This window comes from Lates calcarifer, linkage group LG19 (assembly GCF_001640805.2).
Source record: "Lates calcarifer isolate ASB-BC8 linkage group LG19, TLL_Latcal_v3, whole genome shotgun sequence".
NCBI lineage: Eukaryota > Metazoa > Chordata > Actinopteri > Centropomidae > Lates > Lates calcarifer.
Genome location: NC_066851.1, coordinates 14269993 through 14284207, shown reverse-complemented (window position 1 = coordinate 14284207; position 14215 = coordinate 14269993). Strand labels below are relative to the sequence as shown.

Here is a 14215-nt window from a genome sequence, read left to right as displayed (position 1 = left end):
AGGGGACTTCAGAAATCCTTCCTCAATGGAAAAAAAAAGCCTTTTTCGTGAGATGAAAAGGAAGCAGAGGGAGCTTTGGAGCTTCAGCCAAGCAGATCAAGGTGCCAAGATCCAATGAGGCGTTACACCTCCAAACTAATGATGAAAGAGCAGTGAAGATAAAACTAGTGCCTTTTCTTTCACAGTTGCAAAGAATTGATGGAAATATGATGCATATGTGCAAGTTCTGCGTGTGTTTCAGTTGTGTTTTGTGCAAAAGACAAACATCTGAGAACTTAACATAAAATAGTTGTTTTCATCTATCACAAGTTTTTGGGGAAAATGGCGGAACTTTGAATTATAACATTGTTGAGTATGCCTATGCCTCACAGCAATGCTCTCCCTCATCACCTCATCCATTGAAATTCCTCTTCTTCAGTTTAGTCTGTGAATGAGGCATTCTCCATATCCATGGCGACCACACTGCAGATTCTCTGGAGTTTGCATAGAAATGAGAAGTAAGAATGAAAGAGAGGAGGGCAAGCACACACACTCTCTCTCTCTCTCTCTCTCTCTCTCTCTCTCTCTCTTTTTCTCTCTGCAGTGTGCCAGAAAGCACAAACATTCCCACGTGATGGTGGAGTTTGCTCCCTCCCTCACCAAACGCACAATAGCGCGCTGCTTTACCTCCACGCGCACAGATTCGCCGAGTGGAGTCTAAACTCGGTCAGGACGCAGGTTTAGCTTTAGAAAACTTTCCGCCTTAAAGACGCTTTGTAGGTAACCAGCACACCGAGGAATACAGTCTCTCCTCAGTCCTTGCACACATAAGGATTAGTAAATTATTTATTTATTTTTTATTTTTCTTCAAATGGGAATTACATGCGCGCGTGAAACTTTGGCTCACTTTTCTCTTTATTGACTCTCGGACCTTTTTTTCGCTCGAAACATGCCGGAGCGAATAAGCATTTCGGACTTCGTGGTCCTGACAAACGAGGATTTGTCTTCGCCGGGGACTTCGAGCTTTCAGTCCAAAATGAGCGACTGTCGGAACACAGTTTCAACCGTGGAGGAGGTGAGAGAAGCGGAGGGGGGGCGACACAGAGGGACGTGCACCTTTGTCTGTTGTTTACCTGTCCGTACAGCGTGTGCATAACCCAGGCTGAGGAAGGGCCTCACACTCACCTGTTGACTAGCTAGCTTACTTTTCTCAGGTGACACTTCTAGGGTTTTTCCTAACAGCTCTGTGAAGATGAACCATTAAAAGTCATAACACAGTTTTTTTTTAAGTTGTTCAACATTGTCTCCAGGTGAGCACACCTGTCTGAGATCAGACAATGAGACGCCGCTCCTGCTAAAACCTGACAAAACTATAGTTTCGTGCTAATGCTAACAGTAATTGGTTAATTTACAGGAGGGTAAGTGCAAGGTGTTTTCATCTACATAAATTGGTATTGGAGCAACATATTTTTGTTTAGAAATGCATGTTTGTGGTGTGCTGGTCTTGGGGTGACCTGGGTGCTCTTAATAAAATCTGAGAGATATATGCTGGTGTATGGCTTTTGCACAGCTTGCCAGTGTATGTGTGCTGTGTGTGTGTTGGGTGCTGCACTTGTACAGTCTTCAGGAAAGGCTGGATGGTAGCATTCATTCAGTGCAGGCCGGCCTGGTTCCAGAGAAAAGTAAAGGTTACATGAAGTAATGTAGCACACGGGGTTCAGTTTGCCTTGTCTTCCCTCTCATGAGTCAGTCAGACGGAGAAGATGGGACTCTCACAGAACACACACACATGGCACAGCAGACATACCAGAGAGGAGCTTGGCCCCTAGTCAGAATAAGGTATTTGTTTTTGTGAGTGCTAAGTGTGCGCACACATGTTTTGATCATGGTTGCAAGCCTTTCTGTGAAGGCCAGTTTGTGCATTCTGTCTGTTTGAACTGGCACTTTGGCTCAAGGCTTGTTTTGAGGTCTGTGTGTGTGTGTGTGTGTGTGTGTGTGTGTGTGTGTGTGTGTGTGTGTGTGTGTGTGTGTGTGTGTGTGTGAGTGAGTGAGTGAGAGCATTTCGGTTTGTTTGAAATCTGTTCTCCCTAAGCTCCTCGGGCAAAGGAGGAAACAGAGGGAGGCTGCCATGAACTCTGCCATAAAACAAATAATCCAAGTGTGCACACAAGTCTGTTCTTCCTTGTATGTCTTCTTGTGACAAAACATTATGGTTCACTGTTCTACTGTAACCCAATATGGAGTTCTGTTTTCAGTCAGAGTTCATTTAGTGTTATCACCAAACTGAGAATAGTTTCTCAAAAATTAGATAAACATTATGTGGGAAAATTCTAACTTTTCCAGAGCAGTGTCAGCCTATAGTCCAAATATCTTAGAGTTCCACCAGTATCCAGTGGATACATTACACATTAATGCTGGTAGTCCTGTCTATGAGAGATCAAAGGTCCTGGTTAAGACTTTTCTGGCTAGACTCTGTGACAACTGAACAAAGATGGAGACAGTAGAGGCTGGGGTTTATAAACAGAGCAGTTTTAGACAGCTGTCTGATGTATTTATCTTGGACTAATGTTTTTATTTATGGCCGTGACACACTGGAAAATACATAACTTGGAATAGCTGCTCTAGGGAGGATTTTGCTGGAATCCTACACATGTGCAGACAGACAGGCAGACGCACACACAGATGCAACAGTCCCTTTATAGATAGATCTATGGTTATTATGTTTAGTCTGCTCAGCTGGGACAAGCTTGATTAATGGCTAGGGTAATGTGTGGGCATGTGTGTGGTTTATGGCAGCAGGCAGAGAGACAGAGACACCATTTACCCACACACACACTCAGCTGCTTGTTACTTATTACTCCTGATTAGAGACGATAAGCGGGGAAAGAGAGGGGATAAGGAATGGTTTCATTTCCTATAGCAATAAACTACAGTGGGCTTTGTGTCAATCCCAGCAATGTTTTTAAAGACCAGATCTAAAGTTTTCTCTTCCATCATGTTGAAATGGAATATTGTAGGTTGTCCTACAGCTAAGTCTGTCATCATGCCTAGTTAATGCGGTAAATAAGGATCAGGTATCAGTTAGTCATGAAATATTAAGCTCCACTGCCAGCAGTTGCACACACCCTGGCAGCAGGTGTACACAACCCTGTTTTCAGCTACAAAAAGACACTGTAAAGACACTGTAGTGTCTCAACATTGCCACAATTTGGGTGGAGCTCCATACCCTTACTAGAAGGGATATGTGTGTTGTTCTTTTATAGATTGTCTGTCGTGGCTCATGAATGGATCATCTGTCTGTTTGTGTGTCAGTGTACCCGGATTTATTTCACAAAATTCAACAAAAGCCACCCCACCCGTCACCCCCCGCCGACCAACTTACCAAGCAGAGGAAACTATATCAGCATCAGCAAACCAACTCCCATCTCCAGTCTCCACTAACTCACTTTCCCATTCATTGTCTGCAGAGCCACACAACACACCACCTTTTAATTAGAGAATTAACACTTAGGGAGTGGACTTGACTTGGAAGGACTGGGGCGAGTAAACAACGCAATCTAACAAGATGGCGTCTCTGTTAAATCTACATCACTGGCTCATTAAAGCTATTTCTGGTTGCCACGTAGGTGGAGTGCAGTGTGTCTAACTTGGTGAAACAAGTGGCCCGTGTAAGGAAAATAAACAGGACGTAGTTCAAACCTTGTTGGTTTGGAAGAGATTGATTGTCTAAATACAATGCAGCCAACTGACTATTTGCCTCTAGTCTACATCATGGTCATAGTTATGGGAAGACTTTTTTCCTGCAGAAAACCCCAGTCTGGTTTTAATGTGGGAAAGTTTTGTTTCAACCTGAAAAGTGTCACTCAGACAGGTGAAGTAATTTTGCTGTGACATCATTCAGGGCTCTACATGACGGCGCAAGACAGATGACTGTTTTGGTACAGAGTGCTGACTCACCTGTTCACCTTAGTCATACTCCGTGAGAAAACCATGCACAACTAATTACACACAAACATAAACCTATCTACTGTAAGCATAAAGAAGAGAGAAGGAGCACAATTGAGTACTAATTCTTATGTGCATGAAAGATTGCAACTCCTAATCTAGTTGGCCATTAAGTGGATGAAATGGCAGAAATTTGTTGCTGTCAGATGTTCCTGTACTGCTGGAACTGATGTAGTTATCTCCTAAAAATCTTTGGGTGTCTTGTTATACCATTTGAGGCAATGTTGCAAATCAGTGAGCAGGACTAGAGTATGGCAATATTGGCAATACTCAGTTAGTTCACCAGATTAGCCAAAAACAGGCACCGTTTCCAGAAAACTTCCAATACATATCATACATTTCATACATAAATGTACATATGCACTGTCAAGTGTTATTCTTGATTTTTAAATCCACACTCCTATCTTTGTCTCACTGTTTTGTTGCAGTCTCTGGAGATGGACCACACAACTCTGCAGAGGATGAAGAAGATGATCAAAGCTATTCACACATCTGGACTCTGTAAGTGTCAACATGTCACATACTATAGTCTCAGTCACACAGCACATTATCAGTTTGAGAAAACGGTCTCAGCTCAAAGTCTGCGTCCTGATTTTTTTTCTGGAGCTTTCAGCCATATCACTCTTCATCAGTGGATGTTTGCTGTTTGCTTAGTTGTCATGGAGATGAATTTGTTGTGAGCTCAGTAGCAGTTATAATTTCATCCATAGCACTATAATTTCATCCATGAAGACCTCTCATCTGTGTTGGCCTAAAGGTGCTATATGTATGTTTTTGCCATTGCTAGATTGCTGCCAACATTAACATTAACAGCAGTTTAATTACAAGTCTAGAAGAAACGTTGCGAGTTCAGCATCAAAATTCATTTCTTCACTCTCCAAGTGCTGTCTCCAGTGGTGGAAAGCAATGCCAATGTTAACTTTTTTTGGCTTCTATTTCTGTCACTTCTTTTCTCCTACTGAAGTTAGCATGCTAACCAGCTAGCCTTGTGCCATTTCATAAAACCACTTTGCAGTAGTGAGTCACTGTAGCCTTCAGTCTGCCCTCAGTTCAGCATAAGAGGATGAACAAGTAGTGCTAAGTAAACAGCTGTTAATGCTAATGTTGGCTATGTCAGGAAAGCTCAAAAAAGTTCACTTTCTAGCTTTTTCCAGAGCTTTCATCAGCAAGTAGTCTATGGGATATGGTAGGAAGCTCCAGGGAAAAAAATAGTAAGTGTAACTTCAGTTGGGATTTTTTTTCCCCAACTAATATTTTCAAGGTCAGAAAAAGTGACAGCACCAGTAGGGAGATTGGCAAAAAAATTTGTTTTACCACTTAATAATTCATGTTGAATGAAATGTCTTTCTCCAAAATGTCAGCTCAGCAGTCAGTTTTTGGATAAAGGTCAGCCTTTATTATGGCAGGATGAGCTGTTCAGTACATAGGGGGGCATCCACATAATTCACTGTACAAGCCTGGTTCAGATGACATCATCAGGCTCGTGTGGGACGTGGTGTTTATGAGTGAGGCCCCTTGTTATGGGACCAGGGTGCGTAGGATGTTGGGTAATTGTGTTTATATGCATACAGAGCATATGCTTTTGTGGTGTATGTGTACGCATGTGGTTGAGGAAAATGGTACGTGCGGTTTTCTGCAACAACAAGGTGCTCAATTCACAGTGACCTAACAGATCCACGGGGTCACCAAGTTAATGTTTTTGTGAGTGTGTGTCATGTGGGTCTATGTCACCATAAGTTTCCATTGATCTCTCAGAATTTGAATGCATGAAACATGAGTGTTCACCTCAAAAATGCGCGGGAGAAAGAGAAGAACTGCATAACATATCCTGAAGTTGTTTTTCTGAACTCGCTTACAAGCCTGCTTCCCATTTCTAGGCTTCAACTCATAGTTTTTAGTAAAAGTGAGTCAGAGAGGCAGCTGCCCCGAATTAGGCAACGAGATACAGTCAGCAGTGCTTTAGCATCTGCAGAAAAGTGCTCCCATGGTTTTTCTCTATTCATTCTCCTCTATTTCTTCCTCTGTATTTAAGTAGAATCGTATGGGTTAGATACAGTAATATGACTATGGGAGCCCCCCCCTTCTTCTCTCATTATGTTGTTGAACCTCTTAATCAGTCCTGATGGTAATCATGGATTGACGGCCTGACTCACCACACCATAAAGACACAGTCACACACGCCCACACCTCCCCCATGCTGGTCTGACGGACCCTTACTGTGTCGCACATACAAAAACACACACGCACATGGTGAGACGTTCTCTTCTTTAGTTCTCTATTCCCATAAACCGCTAAGTACCATTTTTCTGCCAAGATGCTGAGGCCTGTGAGTCTGTGTGTGTTCTGGCAGAGGAGTGAAAGAGCTGAGTTGCTCTGCTGGTATCTGGTTCTTAAAGGTCAGCTGTAAAATCATCCTCTGTGCTCTTCTGTGACTCAGCTGTTTGCTGTTTGATAGATGCATGCATGTTGTTTGTTATAATACTTTTTTTAATAACTCTGCGGCCACAATAGCTCAGTGTTCCTGCTCCCCTCGGTTCTGTCTCCTCAGTGCAGCAGTGTGTCTGCATTCTTTCCTCAAATTCTAAATTTTGCTGTCATACAAAATGTTCCATTTTCACTTTACTGTTAGTGCAGCTGTGACAGTCTGTGTCCCAGCTTCAGTCAGCTTACCATTTTATATTTTCCTTGAAGTGGAAACTGGCGCAGATGAGATGAACTTATGATACTTTTTCTCCTGTTTCTGCTTTTGTCTATTTAGTCTGCTATGGGCGCTTCTTCAGATGTCATGTCTGTGTGTTCCTTTACTACTTCCTTAAACAGTTAGTCTACAACCCCCAACGAATGATGTTTGGGTTTTCTAAAGTCAGATACGATGTTTGTATATGATTGTGGTGAACAGACATTTGGTTTTAATTGTTCATCAGGTGCCTATCTTTGTTGATTGAAAGTGATGCTTCCGTGGCTTGAAGTGGGACTTGTGTTTGTTTGATGTCCTCATCTAAGCCTCACTTTTAAATAACTTTAGGGTAAAATTTTGTTTAGTACAATGTAAACCGTGTGGTGGTGCCCATGAGAGCTCACATTCTTTTCCATCAGCCTTTTTCCACATAAATTCAACAGACTGAGAGCCCACTTAGGTCATGGCCCCTGGGAAACTGACCTATAAGCCAGAGAGAAGCATGGGTCTCTATATGTGTGCCTGTCTCCTGCTCCAGTATGGGTGGAAACCAGTACTAATTTGTCCCACATGCTTGTCTCGTGAAATACCCTCACTGCAGCAGGGCAAGTTAATCTGCCTTCTTCAGATTTTCTGCACATGTACCTTAAGTCGGAGTTACTATTACCCGTCTGTGTCTGTATTCACTCTGTATGCACGCCTGTTGTTTTTCAGCCCATGTGGACATCAAGGAGCAGTATATCGAGGTACTGGAGAACCTGGGGAATAGCCACCTGACCCAGGACAACAACGAGGTCTCCACGGGTTTCCTCAACCTGGCTGTGTTCACCAGAGAGGTCACAGCACTCTTCAAAAATCTGGTGAGGAAAGAGGAGACAAGTGTGGAAGAAAAGGAGAAGAGAAAGAGGCGATTTCCTCTAATTAGTTGGCTTTACTAGAAAGTTCAAGCCACAGACACAAAACCCAGTGGGGACTGAGGGAGGAGAGGTGGAAAATCAAAACGAGGAAAAAGAGAAGCTGGTTTCTTACATGGCTCCAAAACCCCCGAATGATGGCAAGTTCTGAAAATTCTGAGAAGGAAGAAGTACAGTAAATCAGTTAAATTACAAAAAAAGCAGAACTCCATGTCTGTCCCCATAAGATGTTGTGTGTATGTTTGTGTTTGTTGTGCCAGAGCAAAAGGTGTGTGTGTGTGTGTGTGTATGCGTGTGCCTGTGTGCATGCATGAATGCATAGGAGAAATGGGTTTTCAGCAGCTGCATGCCTGTGCTTTTTGACTGCAAAATAACGGGCAGTCCGGAACCCTCCCACTGATAGTTTCTATGGCAATGATAATTCATCCCAGACCTCCATGTGTGAGCGAACACGCACACATCTGACACGCTCCATCCCATGTGTCAATCAAGGCCTCACAGGGGAGACTGGGCTTTACAGATGTGAGAAGGAAGTGGGTCAAAAAAACTAACAGGGGGGTGATTTGAAGAGTTATTCTGCAAAATCAACCTGAGCATGTCCCTTAATGCAAGTGTGAGTGATTGCATGCCTGTCCTATTGTCTCAATGAGTAGGTTCAATGATCCATGCCATCTGTACATGTGTTGATGTATGTGTTGACACTGGGAGTTGGTATTTCCCCATGTACCTATTAGTTACCTCAGCTTCTGGATGCCAACCAAAACAATTCCACCAGTCTCCAGGCCTCTGTGTCAACATATCAGGGTCATTTCATGGAAGTGGTTGGACATTATTTATGTTAACAGAAGGGTGCAGCTTGGTTGTAATCCACTGGGATCCATGGAAAGGCTGCAGAAACATGTACAAACAGACTTGAACAGTGGTCAACTGTAGACATGTGGACGGGAGTTGAATTATGTATGTAGCCATGCTGCATGGATTCCAAAATAAAGATGTCATGTACTTTCATAGGGTCATTAGTGGTCATTACGTCTTCTTGTAAAGTACAGCCTGTTGTGGTTGTGCTGGTTTTGTGATTCACTTTCACCAGATCCATGATGAGGCTCATCTCATCTCCATACCTCAACCCCAACCTCAAATTAATCTCAACTTCCACTCTAGTGTACACAAACACTTGATTAAAGTCATTGCGTCATGCTCCCACTCAGATTCAAAATTCTTAATGGTCCAGATTATTGTCCAGGATTTTTTCTTTTGATGACTCACCTTTTCAAAATGACTGAATCACCATGTTTTTAGGATTATCCACACTCATTCCCAGAAATGTAAGTCCATAGGGAGTTACAGTTGGAGTGTGTAGAGCTGTGTGTGAGTGTGTGTGTGACCGTTTGCTTATACTGCGGGAGATAAGGGTTGTCTGTAATGTTAGACGGAATATTTTTTTAACTTTCCTTACTCATTTCCTCTGCTCTTGTGTTTTTCAGGTGCAAAACCTCAATAACATCATGGCGTTTCCACTGGAAAATGTACTGAAGTCAGAGCTCCGGGACAGCAGACTGGTGAGTCTAAATTTTATTACAAATTCATTAAATACTAATTAAACTTCTGCTTGCTAAGCTGGTATCCACATTATGATGAGTTGTTTTCAATTACTTGTTTAATGGCAGAGAGACCATTCCTGGTTCTAACTGAGAATCCACCCTAAATTGTCCAATTCTATAACATGATATAAAAAATTTGTTCGGCAAAATGTTTTTGGATAATCTGACAATATTTTGAAGATGAATATAGTTGCTCTCAGAATCTATTTACACATGACTATTTTATTTAACATAGTCATACATAATATGGATAAGATGGCAAGTGATTGTTCATTTTACTCAGATACAGGCCGATAATATCAGCAAATTGTCACAACTATCTATATTGTGTCCAGAGGGATTAGAATAGGTAATACCGAGGACTCCCAGAATTGTGACAACATAACCATATCTAGTCTTATATCACAATATGATGTTATATCCAAGTATTGTGAAGCTCAGCGGTGAACAAAGGAACAATGTTTAGGGCAGCCCCCATGCTGAGTGTACAGGAATTCTTTTTCAAAGCCCAACATTCAAATAAACACAATGCAGATGTAATAATTCACACAAAAAATGTATTTTGAGGCATGTATTCAATTTATTTGAAACAATGAACACAGCCTTGTGGTGATATATGTTCAAGAGGAAGTGATTTGTAGCTTAGGAGGACAGATATGTGTGTTTGTTGACATTGTCTTTACTGTCCAAAATGATTGAGATATCATGGTAAAATCAGTTTGGGGCTGGATTTCCTCTTTTAAGCAGATAATACCGTCTGTCTGTGTTGTAGACGCAGCTGAGTCTACTAAGATATTGGATAAGATGAGGCTATTTATTCAGATTAATGAGTAAGACCGAGCTACGCTCCAATATTCAACCGATCTGTCTTGGCAAGTGTTTAACCTTTTGATTTGCCATGCCAACAGACTAATGAGTAATAACAGGCTAAAGCTTTTGTAAGCTCCTGTCACTGCCCTGTCTTTTGAACAGCTGATTCAACAGCTGAACATTGCTTCCTTGTAACTGTGAAGGAAAGCAAAGTGCTACTGAAATCCTGTTCAACCAGATTGCAGACTAGTTACCTTAATGTGAGTAATCATGTCTCTGTGCATCAACTGTCTGGCTCTACCCAGTCAAATGATTATCAGTAAGTCCACGCTATAAAATACTACATCACCTGACTGCATGTAGTATTTTATTGATTATGTAAACACCATTGTCTGGCTATGGGAACTTACACAGCAAACTTCCTGAAGTGACATAAATCTACTAATAAACATCTACTCTTCTTTTCTCTCTCTGTTCTGCAGGAGCTCAAGAAACAGATGGAGAAGAGTTGGAAGGAGTATGACATAAAAATGTAATTAACCATACTCTTACACTTAGTTTGCATTCATATGGCTGCATCTAAAAACCTTGCAGTTTTTACAAGGGAAAAGAAACTGAAGCCTGAGATAGATGTTATTGCCTAAGGAGAATCACATCACACATTTACAGTTCTTAGAGTCTTTTTCAGGGTCACACAAGTTTTTATAATAGCAGAAGTTAATGTGATAATAGTTCATTCCCCCTGGTGATTCTCCATTACATTACTATGAAATAAAATTGAGGCACCTGCACTTTGCAGTCATCATTTGATCTCATTCTGATGGTGGTTTAAAGTGTTTTCTAATGTTGTAATGAGATTTTACCTCTATTTATGTCTTTCATCCAATCCCCCCACCCCCCCGCTCTCTCTCAATGAGGAAGGCGGAAAAAGTCCCTCAGTTTGTGACGGAAAGAAGCAGCTCATTTAAAATACCCGAATAGTTAATCATTATAGACAGAGAATTGATCAGACAGATGGCTTAAGAATTGTGACACACACTGTGGTTATAAATGAATAAAGAAAACATTTCTTTTATTGCTTTTTCTTTTCTCTTTTCTTTCCCTCCAATCAGAGGGAAACTAGAGAAGGAGAGGAAGGAGAAGACCAGGCAGCTGGGGCTAATCAGGACCGAGGGATCAGACGGCGGGGAGGACATGGAGAGAGAGAGAAGGACCTTTCAGCTGCAAATGTGTGAGGTGGGGGATCAGTGCCAGTCAAAACAGCAGACACAGACACCTTTCACATACCTGAGGCAGGCTTGATTTAGTTGACATGGGTGGTCTGCCGTGTGGATTCCATATTCCACCCATGGTCGACTGGACAGCCAGGGTCAATCCCTTTTGTGTCTCTCCAGTAACTCCTATGATGGAAAAAGTATGTTTTAGAAAGTCTTGCAGAGTTGCAGTAGGGCTGGGTCATATACATTAGAGAGTGCAGTTCAAAGGCAGATAAAAACTGCTTCATGACCCACACCTGAAAGCCAAATTGGGGAAAATTCTTGTGAAATGTCCTGGCAGTGCTGGTACACACAGGTGGTTCAGTCTTGGTTGCTAGTGCACATGTAGCTGGAGAAAACCCTGAGAAAAGTGCTCTAATACTGACTGAGACCAGCTGTTGAGACGAAGAGGAGAGGCAGGGAAAATGGAATTTCCACTTGTTGCAAGCCTCTCCTCCCCTTCGTCTCTCTATCCCTCTGTCCCTCTTTCCCCCTGCATACATACAAAGACTCTGTGTAAAAAAAAAAAAAAAAAAAAACCCGTAGCATGCCATCAAAGTTTTTTACTACCTTTTAAAACATAATTTAGAAGAAGGATAGGCCTGTAATTATTCACAATAAAGTCTGAGGTATGTGTTTGTGTTTTTCATATTATTTTAATGGAAGACTTTTTCCAGTTTCTGTCGACAAAGTTCACTAACTGGCTGGCTGGACTGTTGAAATAAGGCACATGACCTTTGAGACAGTATGGACAGTATGTGTCCCAGAAAGCAAGCAGCCACATACTAGAAAACATGCTCAGAACAAAATATAAAAGATGTGTTGTAAAAGATGAGCCTTAAATAATGCTTAATTTGATGCCTCATTTTCATATTCAGGCTTCATGCTTCTGTGACTCCATATGGCCTGTCTGTGGACAGCTGCTATTTCTGAATCTGTTTTTAACTTTCTGCGTTTATGCTTTCAGTATCTTTTGAAGATCCAGGAGCTAAAGGTGCGTCAGGGTCCTGATCTTCTCCAGAGCCTCATCAAATATTTCCAGGCCCAGCTCAGGTCAGTCTCAGCCAACACCATTTTGTTTGAGGTGTGAAATATGAACTCAAAAGAAAGTTTTTCCTGGCAAGAAAAAGCAGATGGATTTGATTTCTACCTCAGGGTTTAGTGTGGGATTTTGCATAGCAGTTGAGGTTCTTTGGTTTTTGCTTCCTTTTAGATGCTATCATTACTGTTGTTAACCATTTACCCATTTTAATCATACCCAAGGTTTTATGTGGGAATGGAGTTGCTTATACAGCTACAGCATGTGATGTTTTGGTTGGTGCGGACTAGGATGTTTGGACTCACTTACAGTCATGACTCAGCATTTGTTCTTTTTCTGATCTCAGTTTCTTTCAGGACGGGCTAAAAGCTGCAGAGAATCTTGCTCCCTTTATCGAGAAGCTTGCTGCCTCTGTGCATACGGTAATCACTGCAGCTGGTTTGACTGTCTACCTGCATTATATCAACCATGGTTTATAGGGGTAAAAAAAACACTCTGATGTTATCATACCCTCAGTCCACCCACACACAGAGTTTTCTCCATTTGTCATCCATTGCTCAGTCACAATAGGTCAAACTCTGTCCAAGGTGACACGTACAGTAAAGCACGTGCTATAAATCACACTGTGCTTTAGAGCCTCTTATAACTCTATTTCACTCTTTCACAGCGGCCAAAACCTCAGCCTCTCCCCCTCTCCCCTACCCCCTGAAATCCCCCCCACCAGCTGAACCCACAGGCAAAGACTGTTATTGGAATCTGTTCCCAGAAATGCTTCCCCTATTTCCAAAAGATGAAACAGAAAGCATCCCTAATTTTCATTCTTTCCCTGCTGCACACCTATTTCTCCAACCACTCAGACTGGTTTCCAGACTGCTCAAAATTTGCCTCCTTCCTCTTTCTGGATAGAGCACTGGAAACAGGCTGTTAACCGTGACACTGGGAAACGTTAGAGGTTTTTCTGGTTCTTCATGGGCAGAACACAGACCCGCTCAGACATGCCAGACCTCAGCCTCAGCCTCAAAAAGGAAATTCAGACAGAATCTGTGTTATGTTTCCCAGGAAAAATGCTAAAATATTTTAGTTAAATGAACTTCTTCTGGACCTGAGACTTTTCACTCTGCCTCTTAATTTAAAAAGCACAGCCTCCCAGGACTACACACCCCAGTGCTGAGCTCTGTTCTGCATTATTCAGGCCATTGCACAAAGCTCTGATGTGTTGTCGTTCCACACCCAATTCTTGGAACAAATAAAAAAACATTGCATATGAACTAATGAACAAGGGAGAACACAAAAACATGTTGTTCTTTCTAAGTAATGACATTTTTTTTATTACAGCAATTGAATAAGATGACTTTATGATGTGACATGTGCGTACATGTGTGTATTATAGGTGCGTTTGGACCAGGACGAGGAAGTAAAACAGCTCACTCAGTTGAGGGATTCTCTCAGATTACTTCTCCAAGTGGAGGGGAAAGAGGTATGCTTATTCATAGTGTATCATTATTATAGTCTTTACATATAACCAAATTATCATGAGCTGGCATACTGCAGATCTTCACTCATTATGTGTCAGCATATAAACAAAATGTGTGCTCTATAAAGTCCAGCAGCGGATGGCTTTAATTGGTAGCTGATGCTATCAGGTTACTTTGTCATGCCACAATTGTTTCACATTGTTTTAAACTTAAATATGATTTGCAGAGCTGGCTTGAACATTTTGTGGTGAAGTCCTAAAATCCCCGTTTGTATCCCAGGAGTACCTGAACAGGAAGAACTCTGGCAATGGCTACAGCATCCACCAACCACAGGGCAACAAAAAGTATGGGACAGAGAAGTCTGGCTTTCTGCTCAAGAAGAGTGACGGGTGTGTAAAAGTCTTAGTTACAGTGTCCATTTTCTGATTAGCTTTTAGACGACAAGCAGCTGTTATAATA

At 41.9% G+C, this 14215-nt stretch overlaps 1 protein-coding gene across 1 annotated transcript in view; it reads left to right on the top strand.

Annotated features, from left to right (window-relative positions):
* Positions 1 to 647: 647 nt before the first annotated feature.
* Positions 648 to 14215, top strand: part of asap3 (ArfGAP with SH3 domain, ankyrin repeat and PH domain 3) — a 23063-nt gene continuing 9495 nt past the window's right edge. Inside the window, exons 1-10 of the mRNA XM_018663543.2 lie at positions 648 to 1054; positions 4413 to 4485; positions 7376 to 7521; positions 9060 to 9134; positions 10469 to 10518; positions 11099 to 11222; positions 12210 to 12295; positions 12628 to 12703; positions 13672 to 13758; positions 14036 to 14145. Of these exons, the coding sequence (XP_018519059.1) occupies positions 929 to 1054; positions 4413 to 4485; positions 7376 to 7521; positions 9060 to 9134; positions 10469 to 10518; positions 11099 to 11222; positions 12210 to 12295; positions 12628 to 12703; positions 13672 to 13758; positions 14036 to 14145 (953 nt within the window). The 5' untranslated portion in view covers positions 648 to 928. The remainder of the gene's footprint in view (positions 1055 to 4412; positions 4486 to 7375; positions 7522 to 9059; positions 9135 to 10468; positions 10519 to 11098; positions 11223 to 12209; positions 12296 to 12627; positions 12704 to 13671; positions 13759 to 14035; positions 14146 to 14215) is intronic.